The sequence below is a fragment of the Lytechinus variegatus genome, chromosome 4 (genome assembly GCF_018143015.1).
Source record: "Lytechinus variegatus isolate NC3 chromosome 4, Lvar_3.0, whole genome shotgun sequence".
NCBI classification, from domain to species: Eukaryota; Metazoa; Echinodermata; class Echinoidea; order Temnopleuroida; family Toxopneustidae; genus Lytechinus; species Lytechinus variegatus.
In genome coordinates this window covers 11,318,972-11,337,860 of record NC_054743.1, presented here as the reverse complement: position 1 = coordinate 11,337,860, position 18,889 = coordinate 11,318,972, and the positions used below count along the sequence as shown (strand labels likewise).

General features: G+C 33.3%; 1 protein-coding gene across 1 annotated transcript in view; it reads left to right on the top strand.

Moving 5' to 3' along the window:
* LOC121413386 (prickle planar cell polarity protein 3-B-like) overlaps positions 1-12,045 on the top strand; it is a 60,101-nt gene extending 48,056 nt beyond the window's left edge. The window contains exons 8-10 of the mRNA XM_041606182.1: positions 6,027-6,196; positions 7,438-7,624; positions 8,247-12,045. Of these exons, the coding sequence (XP_041462116.1) occupies positions 6,027-6,196; positions 7,438-7,624; positions 8,247-8,395 (506 nt within the window). The 3' untranslated portion in view covers positions 8,396-12,045. The remainder of the gene's footprint in view (positions 1-6,026; positions 6,197-7,437; positions 7,625-8,246) is intronic.
* The last annotated feature ends 6,844 nt before the right edge of the window (positions 12,046-18,889 follow it).

Genomic DNA, 18,889 nt, shown 5'->3' with positions numbered 1-18,889 from the left:
AGTTGTAATTTTCCCTTGCAGTGAAAAAATTTGGCACCTAGGCAGTACCTAGGGATTATTTAGGTATCATTAGGGAGATACAGTTGTGAGAAGCTTGCCTCAAGAAGATTTTGATTTGCACGATTTCTATCACCTTTTATATTGTCAATCAATCTGTAATTTAAAAAAAGAAGCGATAGCTCAGTTGGTAGAGCAGGGGTTTTGGATTCCGGTGACCCGGGTTCGATTCCCCCGTGGTGCGCTAGTGCCCAAGTCCCTCAGAGAGGACCTTAAGCCGTTGGTCCCCTGGTTGCTTGCTCACAGACATTTGTGCTTTCTTAGCAGTTAGGTAAAAAAACCTCGGTATAAAAAAATTATATGTATATATTTCCAACAATTTTTTCTCTCCGGATGCCTCATTACTTCTGCATTTCTTAAACTATACACTTAACTGGCTATAATATTTAATGGACGTGTTGCTTTGATAATACCATTTCACAAGATCATTATAGCAAATGAAATAATTACTTGTTTATTCTTAACACAGTAAGCACATTTAGTATATATGTTCTTTGATTAACAGATATTTAACCTTTTTTCCCTCTGCAATTGATTTTCCAGCTTGCAATATTTTAGCTTACTGCTCAATTTTTTTTTTAATTACAATGTTACATAGCAGAGTGATCTATTAATATTCATGGATGAATTATTACAATTAATGACATCATGTAATCTGATAATGTATTAATTTATATCAGAAAGTATCATCAACATTTACCCTCACTGATTAGCCCCAGTCACATCTGTGAAACTGACTCCAGTCTGATCAAAGTTATTACATTATTCTCAATGACATATCATTGGTCGGTTTGGAGTCTTTTCCATTGTTGTGACTGAAGCAATAGCAAGGTTTTTTTAATGTACTGACTACCAGCTAAGAATGATTTACCCAGTAGGACGAAATTCTGACACGATTAATTCACTGATACATTGTATAATGATCTTTATTTAGAGATCTTTATGCAATAATGATAATAATAGAAGTGATTGTGGCTTGGTAGATAAGCCTCTGGTCCAGGGTTCAAATCCCATTGCAGCACTCGCATCCTTTGGCAAGGCAGTTATATACATTTGCCACTCTCTACCCAGGTGTAGTAAATGGTTACCCAGTAGGAAGAAATTCCTTGAATGCTTATGCATCTGATCAGGATAACCATGCTAAAAGCATAATAGTATGCAGCAGTTAGAAGCATTGTTTTATGCGCTATATAAATGTTGCATATTATTATTATGTCAAAAATGCAAGAACATATAACCATTGCTTTTTATAGTCATGCACATTCACTTTGTCACATTGTTATTGTTTATGCACTCACTAGAAAATGTCATTGTTACATGTCTGTGTGACTAGATTACCTGTCATTTTTGTTCGTTTAGGTCAGGCTGGCGAAGGTAACATGATTTTTCACTATTTTTGCATTGCGCCTTGCGAAACTCATAGGAAAGCACTAACTTTTGCGTGTGTTTTAATCCCCTTCGTTATGTTTTTTTTTTTTCATTTTAAATTTTGTAATAGAATTTAAAGAAAAGTTTATAAATTCAATTTCCAGACCCTTTTGCAAAGTAGAGATAAACATTGGAGCATGTATTTAATTATTTTGATAAACTATCATCACCAATATGTGAAATATATGTGACAATCAGTTCTTAATGATTGTCAAATGATGTAATCACACTTTTCATCAAAGCAGGTTAAGAAAGTATTTCTTAATGCATGAGTATACATCTTTTTAAAATAAATTCATCCAATATTTCATATTTCAAAATGACTTAAAGATATCTAACTGCTGCTAAACACAATTGCCAAATCAGCTTTAGTCAAGGAAGAAAATTTACATCATCTTGCTGGGCAATATGTGAAGTAAATCAGATGCAATTAAAGAAGTAAACTATCCAGTTCTTTACAAATTAATGTTTAGGGGATGTTTTATATATACCCTCCTATCTTCCTATCCAAATTATCAGAGAGTAATAATAACATAAAATATAATATTAGCATGTCTAGTTCAATTATAATTCCCCTCCAACCTATTTTATTGACTATAAAACAATTTCTGGGTGGTTTTGTAGGCATGTTGATACCTCATTTTTGTTTTGTGTTTAGTGTGTTAAAACTTACACATTACAATTTATCTCTTTTTTCTCTCCCATTGTTTAAACATGAAGAGATGTTTGTCTTGATAAATTCCATACATTGTCATTCCAATCTTTGAATACTCCATTTTCAGATTTTGGTCAAGTTCGTCACTCAGAGTACTTTGCCATTCTTGAAAAGTTCATGATTTTGTGAAAGTATGAAAAGTTGTTCATAAAAATTCATTCTAAGTTTTGTGCTGTACACTTGTTATCAATCAAAACCATGATTATATCTCATGCAGAACAATTAATCATTTATTGGATATTTCATACCATTCTTCCTGGCTTCTTGAATTATGATCTACCATTTTTATGTCCCCTAACTAAAATCATAAATATTAAAGTGAAAAATGTTAAGTTTAGAATGGTATTGGGTCTTTTTTTCTTATATTCGTACACTAATGATGTTTGACCTTTTTAATTCAGATTCTAATCAAGGATTGTTAGTAGTACAACATTAAGGTTTTTTCCTATTTTATCTCTGATAAACCTCACTTTTGGGTTACAAACATCTCTTGAATAATGTCAAATCCGATTTGACCATTTCACATTTTCTCAAAGGACATACGTGTAGAAAAAATTGACATGAATGTAACTTTGGCCTGGTTTTGCTGATTAGACATCAACTTTCTTTTAGGGGTATTTCAACTAGGAAATAAATCAAATTATGATATTTATGTTCATTCTTTATCTTAAATAGATTGATTCAGTTGTTACCCAAAACTTTTTAGTGGTGAATTATTTTAAGGGGAGGGGAGGTGGGGTGGCTGACCAGAGTTGAAGGGATTCCAACTCTAGTGAGTTTTCATGGCTTAAATATTAAAACTATTGTCATATCACTTCCGTTATCAGTGGTAAAATTAGTGCCTGATGGACAGGTGTAATATTGTATCAATATCCCATGGTAGAAAGTTCACACTGAAAGTAACCACCGTAATGAAATACTGATGATGATGATGACGATAATGATGATGGTGGTGCTTTTCCTTGGATTATGGGGATAATTGGCGCTGTATTTTGCTTATGGGATATATTTTAATGAGTAGTGAATTAAAAATTATTGAATACATCAAGGATTTTTTATTTTTCCTGTTTCATTATCTTTTTCACTCATAGGTTTGCTTGCCGCAGCACCATGCACATGCACACTTACCCTCATACAATGACTAAGTTGTATTACATTCCCTATGGATTAATTGTTATATACAAATTATATGTTTACTTTTCCTTTGAATATTAAACACACCCCCTTCCCTCCCTCCTCCCCAGAAAAGAATATCTTATCATAACAGAACCCATTGTCCTGATTTATTTTTTGTTTTTTGTTTTGCTTTTCAATCCTCTCCCGCCCCTTCTCTTTATCTCTATTTTTCTCTCCAGTTTTTTTCTCCCTCTATATCTATCTATTTATCTATCTAATCTATTTATCTAATGTCAATAGGTTTCGCCTGCTTTGTTGCATCCATGTACTTGAAGGTCATCATGTGCGATGCTCGCGAGGTGTGCGCTGGGACAATCTACATGTAGATTGGTATTTTTCTAAATTTCAAGGAATAAATCATGTACTGATTAATAATATTATTTCAGAATTTTTCATTTAAGTAGTAAAACGGTCATGAAAAACATATCAAAAGTACTGTATATAGCATATGTATGAAGATATTGAACAATTTCTTTTTGCAATTAATTGTTCATTATTTTGAAACATTTGCATGAAATTCAAATTGGCATCAAGGAGAGGTTCTCTTTCTCGGCTGCTCTTAGCCAGATGTATAATAAACTACATTGAGGATATTGGCCAGAATCATTCTGTGGAGCCAATGAAAAGCCGGGATAGAAAGGTCCAAACTAGAACTTGTATTCTTTCAAGAAACGTTTTAAGTGGTTTTTGCTTTCAGAAACACTCCGAACCAATCACAAAAAACGTCTTATCTTTGTACATTAATAAATTTGTAGAAACGTGTGTATAGGGAGGGTGTTTTGGCTTGTGTTAACATCGATAAACAGGTTATTTTCAAACAAAATTGGCCAGAAAACTAGAAACAAACAGTTCTTGTACAGCAGAGTTTCTTATAAAGTTAAACTGAAGAAGATATGAGTGTTTTAAAAGCTGATAATTATGGGTGTTTTGTGATTAATGTACATGGTTATATGGTAGAGGCTGCGGATGATAAGTGCATGCACAGATAGTTGAGTTGGACTCGCGGTACACTCACCCGATGCAACACACTTTTTGGTATGCCCATCTCTCTCTCTCTCTCTATCGATCTACTTATCTATCATTCAATCCGTCAGTCCATTCGTCCTTCTGTCTGTTTATTTATCCTAACTTTGAAGTCCTACTTGAAATTTTCTTTGCACACAGATCAATAGACAAAATGTTGGCCTACTATAAAGTCTGCCAATGTAATAAACAAGAAGGACAGATACATTAGTGAAGAAAATGTACATGTGAATATTTGAAATTTTTAGTGAAGTTTTTTTTAAAGACAGGTGAATTAAATTTTGCAAGATGTCTAGATATGTTTCTCATTATAGAGGAGTAGTAAGTTGTTACTTGATAGATGTCTGTTTGTGATTGCATTGGTTTTGATAATTGAAGAGATACTATATCTACATTTCACTATTTCATTTTCCATTTAGTATTTTCAAATGTATTTTCATAGCAAGAGATTTAAATCTATAGTTGAGAATCATGTGAGAAATCAAGGGGTCTGTTTCATGTAGACTAATGACAAAGGTAAATTTGCTGCTCAGTAATTACCATGGAAACTTATTTTGACTGACTGCTGAGCCCGCTTTTAAAAAGTATGACTTAGAGTCTTATTGATTAGTACGCTGTAGCGAGTGCGTGTCCTTTTAGCATGACTTGATCAATACGATGATGGCTTCTATTCACCGTGTAACAAGACATTCAAGGGTGACTCTATGTCACACCCAACTCCGTGTGCCACACCCCTGAAAACTGCTTGTTCTTCTGATGCAGGCCCCTTGCTCCCATGAAATTCATTAATAGGAATATGAGTAACATGAGTTACCCACACATGCAAGTGATTCGCATCAATCTCTGACTTGTTCATTGATTTTGAAGCACTTATGGATGAAATACATGTAAAAACAGTCATGTTTTATGCCGACAAAGAGAAAAGGAGAGTATTATTCTTTATTTGACTGTTCATTTCATCATCGCATCGTCTGTATTGATATCACATCTCCATATCTCAGATCAGCTTCTGGATTTTCTTGTATTTCAGTTCTATTTGTAGTCCAAACCATGATAATTTGAGAGACCTATTAACGTCACCTGATAGAATGAGAGGGTTTATTTCCAATTGGTCTAATGCCAATTCGTCTAATTACCAACTTGTCTACTATCATTTGGTCTACCATCAGTTTGTCCACTATCCACATGGTCTAAATGCCATTTCGTCCACTCACCATTTTTGTCTAATAACCAGTTGGTCCGATTTGGCCATTTAGTCCATGTACCATTTGGTCTACTTGGCCGGACTAAATGTTATTTGGGTGAAACGATGAAAATAAAATTTGTATTAGACTAACTGGTTATGATACGAAATAGTCATAGACTAAATAAAGTGATGATTGGACCAAATGGTTATTGGACTAACTGGTTGCTAGAAGAAATGTTGATGGATGGAATGCATTAGACTAAATGAAGGTAGACCATGTGATGAGTGGACAAGTTGGCAGTAGACAAATTGGCAATTTACCAGATGAGAGCGCATCTCTTTGGATTTCTCGCATTTTTCATTGAAATTTCAAATCTAATATTCAATGGAAGCCATATACTTTTTCGCTAAATACCATCCAATTTTATTGTTTTTTGCTAGGAATGAAACGGCTTGGTTTCCAGGGCAAGGAATGGCATGACAAGTGTTTCCGATGCAAGGTTTGTGATAAACATATCGGAGGAGGGAGCTTCGTACCCAAGGAAGATAACATCTACTGCAGTTCATGCTACGAGGAGACCTTCGGTACCAAGTGCGCTGGATGTGGCAAGGTACGTGAGGGTGATCTTTAGCTTTATTCACTTCATTTTATTTTCATGTATAAAAACACAAAAAAATTTCCTCAGACTCTTAACAAAAAATGCATTTAAAAAAAAATGATAATAATCATTCACAAACTATAAATACATCAAAATAATACATAAATGTAGTACATACATCAATAAAATTAAATATACCCTGTCTGCATGCTTGAGCACCAACAATCCTACACCAACCACTGACCTACTGTATGAAACAAAGTGCCACCCCCGGAAGTATACGCACTCACACGCTGGCAATCCGTTCCAAGGACCCCCATTTTCACAAACATTTGTAGTTCCGAAGCCCGTTCCGAGGGCCCTCATTTTTACAATAAGCCCGCTCCAAGGCCCCCGTTTTTTGTCTCGCCTGCGGCACACCCCCACCACTTTTTGGGTCGAGTGACCCCCCTCCCCCGGTGCCACCACAATGGAACAATACAATCTAGGGTGGGTACTCAAGCATGCAGACAGGTATATACCAGGAGCTATTAAGTGGATACATGAATACATTAAGTGAATATATTCGATTGACTCCACCTGTCTTCCTTGCCCTCAACTACATTCTGCTACTGGTATACAAATAGCTATGGCGTGACTTTAAAAATGCCAAATTCACTCTGTAGACTGGGGCAAAGAGAATCAAGAATTAGAAAGAAGGGTGTTGATTAGATTTTTAAACTTCTCAACAGAAATATAATTTGAATGTGATTAATACAAATGTTAGAGAACAGAGCTTGAAGCGTTATCTTGTGCATTAATTGCCTTGCTGTTCATCATAGAGAATAGGGGCATTGTCATGAACTTTAGTATCTGATTCTTTTGTTTTAAATTATTAGTGTTATTGATTTTTCCCAAGTTCTCAGAAAGCATAATAGAGATAATGAACCAGCAGACTGACAGATCTACAGAGGGATCTTTAATTGAGGGGCAATGCCTTACTAAAGAGCAAATAAATTCCCCATCATCTAGTAGTTGAACAGGAAGGGTGTATTCTTCTTCTTTCAAATCAACACGAATTTGGAACAGATTATTGACCCATCTCAAATTGTTTAAGATTTTGAAGTGAGGACCAAGGGTTTCACTGTAACAAAAACAAGAATTCAACATATATATTAGCTTGGTGTTTCATGTATGGAACACCTAATTATTAGCAGTGTATCCAAGGTCTGATCTTGGTATTATCATCCCATTTTGTATTTTTCTTCTCATAGATCATCTCTACCGGTGGACTTCAGTACAAGAATGAGCCTTGGCACAGAGAATGCTTTGGTTGCGCCGAGTGTGGCAAGTCTCTGTACAATACTCGCTTCACTGTCAGAGATGATAAGAGACTCTGCGCTGATTGCTTCGGAGAGAGGTACGCCAGGAAGTGTTCGGAGTGCAAGCAACCCATTGTTGGTAAGTACCTACAGGGGTGGGAGAGTTAAGATTTTTGTCGGATTTCAGATTTTTTTGTTTTGATTTTCAGCTTAATTTTAGCTTTTTTGGCTTTCCTCCGTACAAAAAGAATGGGAGCTCGTTCTATTGCAGACTTTTTCACCACTCCTCAGCTTTTTTCAGATCTTTTTATTTGTGACCACTCACACCCCTAGTACCTTGGCTTGGTTTCACTGAAGAATCAGAGATACCCATTGATTGTTGGATATTGGATGAACCCAATATTTAGTTAGTTTTAATTGTGACAGTTATTACTCAAAGGGTTCAAAGGCTACTTAATTAGAAGTGTGAGCCAAGTATTGACACTACGTAGTAACATGTCTGGGTTTTTTTACCACCCCCCCCCCTGGAATGTTAATATCACTAATAATGATACTTTTTCATCTTAGTCAGGTGGATTGAAAGAGGGAGATCCAGACAGATATACATTAACACATTGACAGAAGGGGATAAAGACGAGCAAATATTTAAAAAAAAATCATGCTCTTTATGTTTTTCTTCATTATACCAGCTTGATCGAGGCATTCTACACACAAGCAAATGTAATATTGATTTTTCGTTTCATTTCTTTTTTTCCCCCCAGGTCAAGGCGGAACTAAATACGTCTGTTTTGAGCAGAGAAATTGGCACAACAAATGCTTCAACTGCAAACGTTGTCAAGTCTCACTGGTGAACGAGTGCTTTGTGACGGAAGGCGAAGATATTATTTGCCCTAACTGTGCACAAGGCTAAAGAAGTACTACTTCTTAAAAACCCTGCCCACCTTACCCCCCTCCCCTACCCCTTGCCGTACAATCCCTCCCACCCACACCCAACCTCTAGGCCCCACCCTTATTACGTAGCAAGTCAATCAGAATATTAATTGCTAGTTTATCATTTCTGCCACGATTTTCATCGTCTTTTGTTTGGACCATATATCAGACAAGAATTTAATGACTGGCAGTGGATTGAATTCTGTTGTAATCATTGAAGTTTGTGATAAAAAAAATTTCCACCCAAAGTGTTGAAACATGAATTGGTTTTAAACCAGCTATCCAATTTACTCTAACAATGCATGTACATGCTTAATATACATTTGAAGAATACTCAGTTTGAATGAGCAGTGAATATATACATAACTGCTTTATTGATCTGTAGAATTTTCAGATGTTTTTGTCAAACATCACCAGACACTGAAAAAATACAACAAGAAGCAATACATGCATTCTGCCCCAACAAAAGTTTTTGTATGGTTTGAAAATTAAATGAATGAAATTCATACTGAGTGGCTTTACCTCTAAAGTGATGAAAATTTGGTTGATTCCTTTTTAATAATTCAATTATGTCAACAAAATACGAGAGATGGATATGAAAAGTAATGCATGGAGATAAGGTAGGCGGTGGCTGATGCAATTATTGGATTTGAAATTTCTTTTCAATTGAGCTGATGTTTGCATGCTTATGATTTATGATACACATCTTGTTTTTAGGTAGGAATGATAAACTAGCATACCTGACAAAAATATATATATTGAAATATTGACTCTATCTATAGTACTATCAAACTTAATATTGTAGTTATTACTGACAGTCTCTTTATCTTGGACAAAATTGAAATAATTCATCTTTAAATCTATTTATTTATTATTTAATCAATTGAACTTATGTGACTGTGTCTGTAATAGAGCAAAGAAAAAATGAAAACATGCCTTGGCAGTACTGTCTTGTTGGACTTTTTTATGTCAATAACACAAGTACTATTTACTAGATTGTTGTATTTATAAAAAAATAATAAATCATGAAAAAATAGAATAAAGTATGCATATGATTTGAAGGAAAATACTTTTAAATATAGTATTTATTACTGTTAATTCATTGCATAATATCTGCTTAATGTAGGGGTACAATAAATTTTTGATAATGCACCCAGTGAAGTGATTTCTCTTTTTGAATAAAAAATGCAAAGGGGTATGCAGAGAACAAATCATGTATTCTGATATATCTGGCTAAAAATATGCAGTGATTTTTGTTGATAGTGTATGTTGAATGAAGGAAATGTACATTTTGATTAATTTATTATTACTATTGCTTACTAAATGTTGCAATTTAATTTGTAGTATGTTTATGTTTTTATGAATTAAACCTTTTTTTTGTTTTGATCGTGAAGTGCAAAAAACAATATTGTAGATAACTAGACTTTGTATATTATATTTCATTTTAATGTTGTCGGTTATTATACTGACACTCTGCATAGCAGCATTATAATGAATGCATAAGACTTGCATGTAGTGGCAAAGAATAAGCCAAGTTTTGCCTGACATTACAGCAAGCTTTTCTTTCATAACTTCTTGCCTGACACTATCAAACAATTACATAACAGGCATTGTAATAAACTTGTCATCTTTTTATCTAATTTAAAACTGATAAAATGAACTTCTTCATGTACAGAGAAATATCTTAATCTTCAACTCTTTGATATTTCAATTAGATTTTTATATACTTTTAGATAAAATCATACATTTTTTCTTTCCATCAATGAAATTGTAAATAAGATATGTTTAGTTTATTAGACAAGTAATGTCACTCACACCACTGGTAAAGAACAAGTCATCTGATTTTGGGTGATCTCTTACAATTTATGTAGCTATATACAAATCAACACTTCACAGTAAATTGTGCAAAAGGAATTTTATTTGTCCACTTGCTTATTTTCAAGAGTTTTTTTTTCTTCATTAAAAATAAAACTATAATTTTACGTTTTATTCTTATATTTTATTTCTGAAGAATAAAATTGTGCAGCAAGGAATATCACTGAACCAAGTCTCGCTGCAGTCTCACCAATAATTCTGACTCCAAACCGCTCGATGGTATGCCATTTAAAATAATGTAATTACTTTGATCGGTCTGGAGTCAGTTTTGTTGGTATGACTGAAGTACTTGTGTTATCAGAAGTGGGTTTTATGATGTTACAGTATTTATTACAGTAAAGCAACATCATTGTATCAAATGTTACAATAACAGAATTTGCTTATAGCGATAGATATGATCATTTCTGATTCCTGATAGTGTATAATGAAGCAATAATATCAATATTCTGGAAGACGATATGAGTGGAGAATGTAGATTGATTGTTGCTTGTAATATAGGCAAAGGTACAATAATCAGCGAGTTTTATCAGAAATACATGTATGTCAAAAGTCTGGGAAAAGAAAATTGTGATAATAGGAGAGTGAATATCTGGTAAGAATGATATGCTTGTCATTGTATTTTTTATTAGGAATGTCAATGATGGTTTAACTTAAGATTCTGAATACTGTTAAAGGATCTTATTGAAAGTAGATTAAGTCAGGAGAGATAATAGTCATTTCTTTCAAAAAGGCATACAGCCAATTGACACTGTCAACTTTTAGTCATTTTCTCAATGTTGCAGTTATAATCTTCCTTCTGAAATACTCTGAAAAAAAAGTTTTTCTCATTGTGAAATCATACTTGGTGTAAATGTATACAATTTGACTTAATTTTGAGAAGGTAAAATAAATTTTGTCTTTTCTACATATCTGGTCTTCATTGCATAACTTCATAGCAATATTCAAGTCTTATGATTATAAATGAAAATTTATATACAACCTTCATTGTGATGGAAATGAAATCATGTATTAAACATCAGACTATTCAAGAGAGTAAGGCTTGACAATCAAAAGTAGATTTACTTTTTTTCTCATTTTAATAAATTATTTCAAGTTTATTCTGATTCAATTTTCCAATACAATTATGTAGTGTGGTATTAATTTAGTAGTCTTTCATTAGCTATTGTGGATATGACCAATCATTTCTTGTAAAATAAGATGTTCCCTTCTTCTAAATTACCTTTGTATTTGTATAATAATGGTCATATACTTTCCAACTGATGTACTCCTGCAGCTTTAAATGGAGTAGAAAATTACAACATCTCATGAAAATTACCTGATAAAATAATAGAATCTCTGTGATCCTTTCTGTCATTTAAAACTTTCTAAGAGATCAACATTTCAGTTTATAATTAACAAATTGATATTTTCTTTCAAATAACTCGCATACAAATGAATCTCATTATTTGCTAGATAGTATGAAAGTATGAAACAAGTTAGTAGTGTAAACTTAGCAATATTGCATGAATGAGCAGTTTCATGTATCTTGTAAGTTCAGATGATATATCAATGAAAAAACTCTTGTTGAATTATTTATTATCGATATCATTTTCCTTCTCTAAATCAATGTTGGGCTCGTAAATAAGATACATACATTGATGGGTTAGTTTCTGATAAATTAAAATGACTGGTATTGTTTAGGTAAACTATGAGTTTTATTCTTCCTAGATATGTATAGTGTGCATTAAAATTCTCTTCCAGACAGTTTTAATCTAATCAATAGGTGTTGTCATGGTTATTGTGTATCGTTCTAGTTTTACTTTCATGTCTGTGTGAGTGATATATGCTGGCATGTGAATTCTATTGGAGGTCATCTGCTGAAAGCTACATCTATGACAGATATCATTTTAAAAATGGCCAATTAATTAATTTGGAATCCTTTTCCAAACAGAAAATAAAGTTATTTTGTGTGAAGGCTAAGTAATCTTGATATCCCCAGAAGAAGTACAATATACATTGAAAGTATAATGATGATGGTGATGATGATAATGATGATGGTGATGATGATAATGATGGTGATGATGATAATGATGATGGTGATGATGATAATGATGATGGTGATGATGATGATGATGAAGGTGCTGGTGATGATGACAGAGCTGCCAACCTGAAAAAGAACATTTCAGTATTTTCGAGGCTGAAAATCAGTATTTTGGCAAGGAAATCAGTATTTTCAAAGAAATACCGTAGGACAACACATAAAACTGAAATTGTAGAAATCAGTATTTTGCATGAAACCATGAGTATTCTTCTCATTTTTCAGTACTAAATACTGAAAATCCATACTACTTGGCAGCTCTGTGATGATGATAGTGATGATGGTAATGATGATGATGGTGATGATGATGGTGATGACGATGGTGAAGATGGTGAAGATGATGGTAATGATGATGAAGGTGCTGGTAATGATGATAGTGGTGATAGAAATGATATCATGGTGCGATGATGAAGTCCCTGTTCAGATGTTTCCATTTAATTCCAGTAACCTGTAATCCAAAAACCAATTAAAGTTTAAGACTGCTAAAACTATGGGAGACCAGATACGTAAAGACTTGTCCACATTTGCATATTTCCTTAATTTACACTGTTATATCTTCACTCTTGAATAAGTGGATTTTTTGTTCCTCAGAGTGTGCCAAATGTGCTGCTTGCAGCTCTACAGTCTTAGATTGTGTTATACTTAAAGGAGAATAAAACCATTGGAACAAGATAGCTTGTGTGAAAACAGAAAAATCAAAGAAACAGATCAACGAAAGTTTGAGAAAAATCGGACAAATAATGAGAAAGTTATGAGCATTTGAATATTGTGATCACTAATGCTATGGAGATAGCAAATTGGCAATGCGACAAAGATGTGTGATGTCACTTGTGAACAACTCTCCCCATTACTGTAGTATATATTTCACTAGAATTGCCTCTTTTATCACATCTATCCATAAATCATGTGTTCTGTCTACATGAGGGCATGTAATACATATTTTTTAAGAATACATCATGGATAAAGAGTTTGTATCATCATAAGAACAAGCAAAAAGAGACATTTTGAGGGTATTTTATTGTCCACCAAAGGGAAAGTTGTTCATCAGTGACATCACACATCCTTGTCGCATTGCCAATATGAGGATCTCCATTGCATTAGTGATTGCAATATTCAAATGCTCATAACTTTCTCACTATTTGTCAGATTTTTCTCAAACTTTCTTTATTCTTATTCTTTGATTTTTCTGTTTCTACACAAGCCTATTTGTTCCAAAGGTTTCATTCCCCTTTAACTACACATAATTCAACACAGCTTTAAATGAATTAAATTAAACGGGGGTTCATATTATGGGTCAATCAAACTTATTACAAGGTAGACTCGCCATTCTAACATAAGACAAGATTATTCTGATGTTTTACATGTAAATATTTATTTCATCACTATTTACAAACTATAATCAATATTACTTCAATAACATACAAGCATACTATGGCTGGACTGGCAAGGCCTCGTATCTCGTATATCAATTTTTTGATGATTAGATAATAAAGTTATGTTTACTGGGGCCGTTTCATAAAGCTGTTTGTAAGTTAAGAGTGACTTTAAGAGCAACTGGTGATCCTTTCCTGTAGTATTGATATGTTCATTGATGATTAATTAACGCGTAAGAAATGTTCACCAGTTGATCTTAACAAACAGCTTTATGAAACACCCACACAGTCCAGTTTAAACCAAGCCTTATACAGTCAAGCCGGCTTAAATAGGGGCCGATTTTCAATAATAATCACAATTTGTCTTTCGATAATTACTGTATTTCGTATTTAAACATAATATTCATGGAACCTGCACATAAAAACCACATACAAAATAGTCCACATCTCTTATCTCCCCTTGGTAGTATTATATACAAGTTTCACTGTATTATGGAAATCTGTCTATGAAAGCCACCGGGGGGCGGCAAGCTGTTCGTAAGTCAAGAACGACTGGTGTCCCTTTCTTACGGGCTTATCAATCGCCAATGGATATACCATTTTCCACAAGAGAGGATCACCAGTCGTTTTTTAAAGTCGCTCTTAAAGGAAACCAAAACCCAAGAAGAGAAGCAATCTTATTGGAAAGAGTAAAATGAGAGGAACAATTTAAAAAAAGTTTCATAAAAATCGGTTATGAAATGTTATGGACGATTAAAAAGTCTTGTTGTACTTACTATGTGGATCCCCAAATTGGCAAATGTGCTTCAAAATGGCTGATTTTGTGGACAACTCTCCATTTGTTTTGTACACATATTTTCAGATTTTCCCCTTTAATTAACATATTTCACATTATCTCCTGACCATGACATATATGGTGTGGATTATATTTTCCCATGACATATGTTGTGCTCAGAAAGAGGCAAGATGCAATTTGTAAGATAATGAGGAAAATCTGAAAATTTGAGTATAAAACAAATTGAGAGTTGTCCACAAAATCAGCCATTTTGATGCACGTTTGCCAATTTGAGGATGCCCATAGAAAGTACAACAAGAGTTTTCAAACTCCCATAACTTGCTTATTTCATAACCGATTTTGATGAAACTTTTTTTGAATTGTTCCTCTCATTTTACTCTTTCCAATAAGATTACTTATCTTCTTGGGTTTTGTTATCCTTTAACTTACGAACAGCTTTATGAAACTTCTCTTTATGAAACACCCACCAGGTGGGTGTTTCATAAAGCTGTTTGTAAGATATGAATGACTTTACGCGAGACTGGTGATCCTTTCTTGAGCTATGCAATATCCATATAGCATTGATTTGACCCAAGAACATGTTCCAGTCGTATGTAATTTTACGAACAGCTTTATGAAACACCCAACAGGTCATGAAGACTTTATTGTCTCTTAGCTTGTCTGTATCTGCATAAATGATTCCACTAGGATTCCCCAGGAAAGCAAACTCTCTCATTGGATAAATTAAACATGGCAGGCATGTTTCATATTTTTCCCTTTTGACCTTCTTTTGTTGAGATATAAGGCTTTGTTCCCCTGCAGAGACATTTTTTTTCATCAAAAGTTACAAAGGAGTTAACAAACACAAATATATAATATTAAAAAAAAACATATACAGTACATCTATTGCTAGAAACCTGCTAATAAGAAAAATACATAACCCATTTAAGACTGGGCCTGCATACTTGCATGCAGGGATATAAGAAAAATGAATGTTTCAGCAAAACCAGCCAGACTCCAATGGTTAAGATTCAACACATTCATACTCAAAGGGTTATAGGAATATATGTTAAGCATCTGCAAAGTATATAAATCTAATCACTTGTAGAATTTAGAATTATCACATTTATCACAAAAACAATGTGCTGCACAATTAATATTTTAACAACAACTGAAACAGCCTTGATACACTTGAAAATATTCACAAGATTACTTAAAGGTCAAGTCCACTTCAGAAAAATGTTGATTTGAATTAATGGAGAAAAATCAAACACAATGCTGAAGATTTCATCAAAATCAGATGTAAAATAAGAAAGTTATGACTTTTCAAAGTTTCGCTATTTAACAAATAGTTATATGAACGAGCCAGTTACATCAAAATGAGAGAGTCGATGATGTCACTCACTCACTATTTTTTTTTTATTGTTTGAATTATACAATATTTCAATTTTTACGAATTTGATGATAAGGACCTCTTTGCCTGAAGCACAAAATGTTAAGATAATGGAATTCCACATGTTCAGGGAGGAATCAAACTTCAATTCACATGACAATGACGAGAAAATCAAAATATTTCATATTTCAAACAATAAAAAACAAAAGAAATAGTGACATCATCGACTCTCTCATTTGGATGTAACTGGCTTGTTCATATAACTTGTTTTGTGAAATGAAGCGAAATTTTAAAATGTCATAACTTTCTTATTTTACATCCGATTTTGATGAAATTTTCAGTGTTATGCTTGTTGAATTTTTCTCTTTTTATTCAAATCAAGTTTTTGTTGGGGTGGATTTGTCCTTTAAACCTACATGTAAAGCTCTTGTCTCTGTTTTGTTGACTGTCCCATAAGAACACATCTGGCTTCACTACACCTTCTCTTAAAAGTAAAAACAAATGTTTAGAAACTCCTCTAAACTGATGTATTTCAGCTGTCTAGAGACTGATAAGCTTTCAAAATTATAATCTTTATATCACAGACATAAATATATCTATACATACACATAAGGAAACAAGAACACTGAAATACCTCTTAAATCGTTGCTTATATAATAATAAACATCTACACACTGGTTTTCCGACATTAATGTCATTATAATTTTTTTTTTTTTTGGGGGGGGCGTTATTTTCAAATGAAAATTCATGCAAATATCAATGTGGATTTGCCTTTTCAGCATTCCAGATCTAATCTAATGAAAGTATCCACATTGTATCTGAAGAATACCATATTATTCAGTTATATTTAAATCTAAATATAAATATATCTTGAAAAATATATACTATATATACTAAAGAAAAAAACCAATTAACAGGAGAACTAGTATATTTGTTGGTAACCATATCTAGTTGCTATAGTTTCCTTAGAATGAGAAACTGTCTAGAGTACTAAGCAATGATGTCACAAAAGAACATAATTTATATTAACTTTTTTTTAATCTATTTTTCTACACTTCTGTGTATTTGGAACCATGTCTCATTGGAACACAATGAAAACATAACGTATCCCCCCACCCACCCGCTCAAATTCTGTTGGGGTCAGATCATTGGGGGTCTGAGAATAAAGCTAGTTGAATATCAATACCCTCGACCACTATGAAGCTATTCATGTTAAAATTGGCATGTTCGCGTTTTTACCATTGTATACCAAAATATGCTCCTGAGAATACTGAAACACAAAATTAAAAAAGACGACATTGCATTTTAGCACTCTATACTTGCAACTTCACATTTTTTTAAAAAAATTTCCAAAAAAGCTGAGTTAATATGAAACAAACATTTACAAGCATTCTAGAAAAGACAACTCGCAAAAATATGTTGTATTTATATAAACAATATATATGTTCATTCATCTAAATGAAAGTTAAAAAAAATATATAAAAAAAACTCAAGCAACTATGGTTAGAGCCTACCTGAAATTCGGAGGAAATGTTCATTCTATACTCTTCAGGAGCAGTCTTTTGTCTATGGTGCATTTTGTGATTTCCAGGAAGGGATATCATATTCATTTCTTCAAAAGAGGCTAAAGGCTATATGTGTCCTGCCATCCGAAAACCAACAATAAGTCACCCAAAAATGAATTTTGAGATTAACATTGAGTTTGAAAAGGCACATTCTAAGCTTTAACATGATATATATTACTTGTCAGAATTGATTTACAATAATCCATACAAGTATTTGATTAAATGTAGATGAAATTCACTTAAGGAAAAAACGAGCATGAGATGTATACACTGCAATTTCAGTGAAACTTCCAGGCAGTCCAAAAAAAATGTGTCAAAGAAACCCTTCTGTCTTTGTTTCTATTCAACTTTACAACTTGAAATTTTGACATAATATAGAAGAGGAATTACTCTTTCAGGTAGGCTAACTCTTTGCTTTTTTAAGACCAAATGATTATTTTGGCTATTTACAGAGAACCTTCCCTGGAGACTCATTGTTGGTTTATTTTTGGGGTGGCTGGTCACGTGTATTTAGTGGGTGGTAACTATTAAGAGAACAAATTGTCTTAAAGTTCCTGTGCATATCACACTGAGACATTCTTAGCCAACTTCAAACGGGGGGTGTTTCATGAAAGTTGTCAGCACTGACTATATTGTCGGTGCTGACAATTTCAGTAAAATCCTTGGTTTTAATTGGCTGTGAGACACTTGCCTCTGACTGTTACTATGGTAACACTATCAGAGAAAGCCAACTTGTCAGTGCTGACAACTTTAATGAAACGCTCCCCAGGTCTTCTCCATATTCAGTTCGTACACATAATTTCTATTGAGAGGGAGATCATCATTTTGTTAAAAGCTATTAAAATCATTGAATCCAATTGGCCGAGAGCAAACAATCACAGAAATAACTAATGATTCATACAATACTCTGTGGTAGTCAAATGGTAAATAGCCAATTAAATCATGTATCTTTTTTAATACAAGCAAAGAGATCATGGATGATGATTATTATACATGACACTGCTCTCAGTTACATGTATATAACCCTAAAGCCCATCGTACATTAAACCATCTTTCTGCAATCTGATTTAATTCTTACAACTTACTAAATATGAACATAAAAAAATATATAACATTCCAAGTTATCAAGTTAAAATCCATGAATAATATGAGCGATTATCAAGTTAAATCAAGTTAATTTCTACTTTGATAGTCTGAGTAGCCACCTGTGATCAGCTATGATTTATAGTTAAAGGACAAGTCCACCCCAACAAAAACTTGATTTGAATAAAGAGAAAAATTCAACAGGCATAACACTGAAAATTTCATCAAAATCGGATGTAAAATAAGAAAGTTATGGCATTTTAAAGTTTCACTTATTTTCAACAAAATATTTATATGAACGAGCCAGTTACATCCAAATGAGAGAGTTGATGA